The 2,971-nt window shown below is 43.2% G+C and overlaps 1 protein-coding gene across 1 annotated transcript; it reads left to right on the forward strand.

Moving 5' to 3' along the window:
* Positions 1-321: 321 nt before the first annotated feature.
* ATOH1 (atonal bHLH transcription factor 1) lies at positions 322-1,980 on the forward strand. The gene has a single exon (XM_051965254.1). It carries the CDS (start codon positions 398-400, stop codon positions 1,490-1,492), a length of 1,095 nt encoding a protein of 364 aa, XP_051821214.1. The 5' UTR covers positions 322-397; the 3' UTR covers positions 1,493-1,980.
* The last annotated feature ends 991 nt before the right edge of the window (positions 1,981-2,971 follow it).

Consider the following 2,971-nt stretch of genomic DNA (forward strand, 5'->3'; position numbering starts at 1 on the left):
AAGGAAAAGAGAGAAGGAAAAAAAAAAAAAAAAAAAAAAACTTGGGAGAGAGCCTTTCTCCCTTGTGCGGTAACTTTTCTCCGGGTGTAAAACTTTTTGATTGGCTCCTCGCACGCGCCTGTCCTCAGTCTCCATTGGCTGACTTGACACGCGACCGGCGCGAGGAGGGGGCTGGGAGAGGGGGGAGGTGGAAAGACACACTGGCGCGTGCCGCTTTTTAAAGGGGCGCCGCTTCTTCAGCAACCGGAGAAGTCTCGTTGCACGCGACCGGGTGTGTGGAGTGGGTGGGGGAGGGAGGGGACAAAATAAAACTTTGTAAAAGAAAACGTTGAAAGGTTTTTTTGCTGTAAGAGTGCTGGTGAACACTGCTACACCTTACGATCAACCCAGTGGTGCAATGTCCCGTCTGCTGCACGCAGAAGAGTGGGCTGAAGTGAAGGAGTTAGGAGACCACCACCATCACTCCCATCCCCAACAACATCACCACAACCAGCCGCAGCAGCAGCCGCAGCCAGCTCCGAATCTTCCTGGGAGAGAGCACCAAGGCTATGCTCCTGGGCTGTCGCTCTTGGACAGCACCGATCCACGCGCCTGGCTGGCTCCCACTTTGCAGGGCATCTGCACGGCACGCGCCGCCCAGTACTTGCTGCATTCCCCGGAACTGAGTGCAGCTGAGACCCTGTCCCACCACGACGAGGTGGACTCACGGAGGGAACTTGTGAGGAGGAGCGGCAGTAACAGTAGCAGTGGCAGCAGTGGAAGCACCAGTAGCCTCAGCAAGAGTCCTGGTTCGGTGAAAGTGCGGGAGCAGTTGTGCAAACTGAAAGGTGGGTTGGGGGTGGAGGAACTGAACTGCAGCAGACAGAGAGCCCCTTCCAGCAAACAAGTGAATGGGGTGCAAAAGCAGAGAAGGCTGGCTGCCAATGCCAGAGAAAGGAGAAGGATGCACGGTCTCAACCATGCTTTCGATCAGCTGCGCAACGTTATCCCGTCCTTCAATAATGACAAGAAACTCTCCAAATATGAAACTCTGCAGATGGCCCAAATCTATATTAATGCCCTCTCCGATTTACTGCAAACACCTAGCGGTGGAGAGCAGGCGGCTCAGCCACCAGTATCCTGCAAAAACGACCACCACCACCTCCGAGCATCTTCCTACGAAACTAGTCCAGGCGCGGCCAGCACTTCTGCAGTCTCCCCTGCCCCCGGAGGTGGATCAAGACCATCTCCGCAGGGTAACTGCAGGACACGCTTCTCGGCCCAGACCTCTGCGGGAGGTTACTCGTTGCAACTGGACGCTCTGCAGTTCTCATCTTTCGAAGAAACCGCTCTGACCGCTATGATGGCGCAAAAGACCCTGTCTCCTTCTCTGCCCGGAGGCATTTTGCAGCCTGTGCAGGAAGAAAGTAGCAAAACTTCTCCCAGGTCCCACAGAAGTGATGGGGAATTTTCCCCTCGTTCTCATTACAGTGACTCGGACGAGGCAAGTTAGGAAGGTAACAGTTAAAACAAAGTAAACCAACACAAAAAACAAAACCAGAGTTGACTCTTATCAAATACCGGGAAAGGCGTCTCACTTTTTTGTTGCTACATGAATTTACCATTGTCTAGCAAAGACTTTGTCACGTTTTTGCAACATTCGGTGGCTTTACAACCCCCTCCCCTCATATTCTTGGTGAAAATTGTTTGTTAATGTTGTTTCCTTTGTTTCTACCTTCTGGCCCTTTATAGATATATACAATTATGTATATTTTTACATCAATAGTCTAGTTCCCTGCTGCCAATAAGCTGCTTAAAATCAGCAGCTTCACTTCCATTACTAATTCGGGTTTAATTTATTTTATGCCCTGGGCATTCCTGTTTTTCGCGTGCTCATATGTGGGCGGTAGTCTTCCGAAGTTATATTTCTAATTTTTTTTTTTTATGGGAAGCAAGATGCTTATTAAGAATATACTTTTTGGATGTGTGTAATTGTCAAACAAGGCGAAGCCTTGAGGTATATATATGTACACATATATATACGTGTGTATATATATGGATATATATACATATCCATATATATTATATATATACCCATATATGTGTATATATACATACATACCCATTTATATGTATGTATATACACACATACATATATATGGGTATGTATATGTACATATATGTATGTGTGTATGTGTGTATATACACACATACACACACACACACATTACACATATCTGATGTTGATAACGTGATGTCTTTAAGGAAGCTTGGCGCACGCACTTTATCAGCCGCTACAGTTGCGGCTCCTAGAGGAAATTTAGCTGCCAATTGGAAACCAGTTGTTTTTTTTTTTTTTTTTTTAACATAGCCACTTACATTCTTTAAACTCCTTGCAAATGTCTGTTTTAAAAAGATTTAAAAAAAAAACCAATTTAGTCGTGTCAAAATTTTGATAGATTTTATTTAGCTTTATTGATGTTAGAAAACTTATTTATTACCGAGTGTTTGCTACCATTTCTACTTATCTTTTCATTTTTTACTTTTTTCTACAAGATCATTTATTTTAATTTAGAAAAGCCAACTGCCATTGTTTTATGATGTACTTTCTTTTGCAAAAGATGAAAATAAATATGAAAAACTGGACATGGTTTGACTCTTGTTTTTCGATGATCATTATTTTAAAACGGACAGATGTGTTTGAATCTACAATGGAGAAGTGTTTTTATGAAACTCAGATATATACGATCAATGATTGTTTGCATATCTATTTACTTTATACCTCTTACAGATAACATCAGAGGCCATAATCTATCTATCTATCTAGTCAAGTACTTAATATCAATATTGTGAAACAAAACTGCTATATATTCAACAAAAGTTTCCTAAATGCCTTATTTAAAAGAAAATTCCGAAGTTTTTCTCTGAGGTTCCTAAAAACTTCAAAAGAACTAGCCATCGGTGATCTTTATCATGATTGGCTAGTTTCATT

The sequence above is a fragment of the Antechinus flavipes genome, chromosome 6 (genome assembly GCF_016432865.1).
Source record: "Antechinus flavipes isolate AdamAnt ecotype Samford, QLD, Australia chromosome 6, AdamAnt_v2, whole genome shotgun sequence".
NCBI classification, from domain to species: Eukaryota; Metazoa; Chordata; class Mammalia; order Dasyuromorphia; family Dasyuridae; genus Antechinus; species Antechinus flavipes.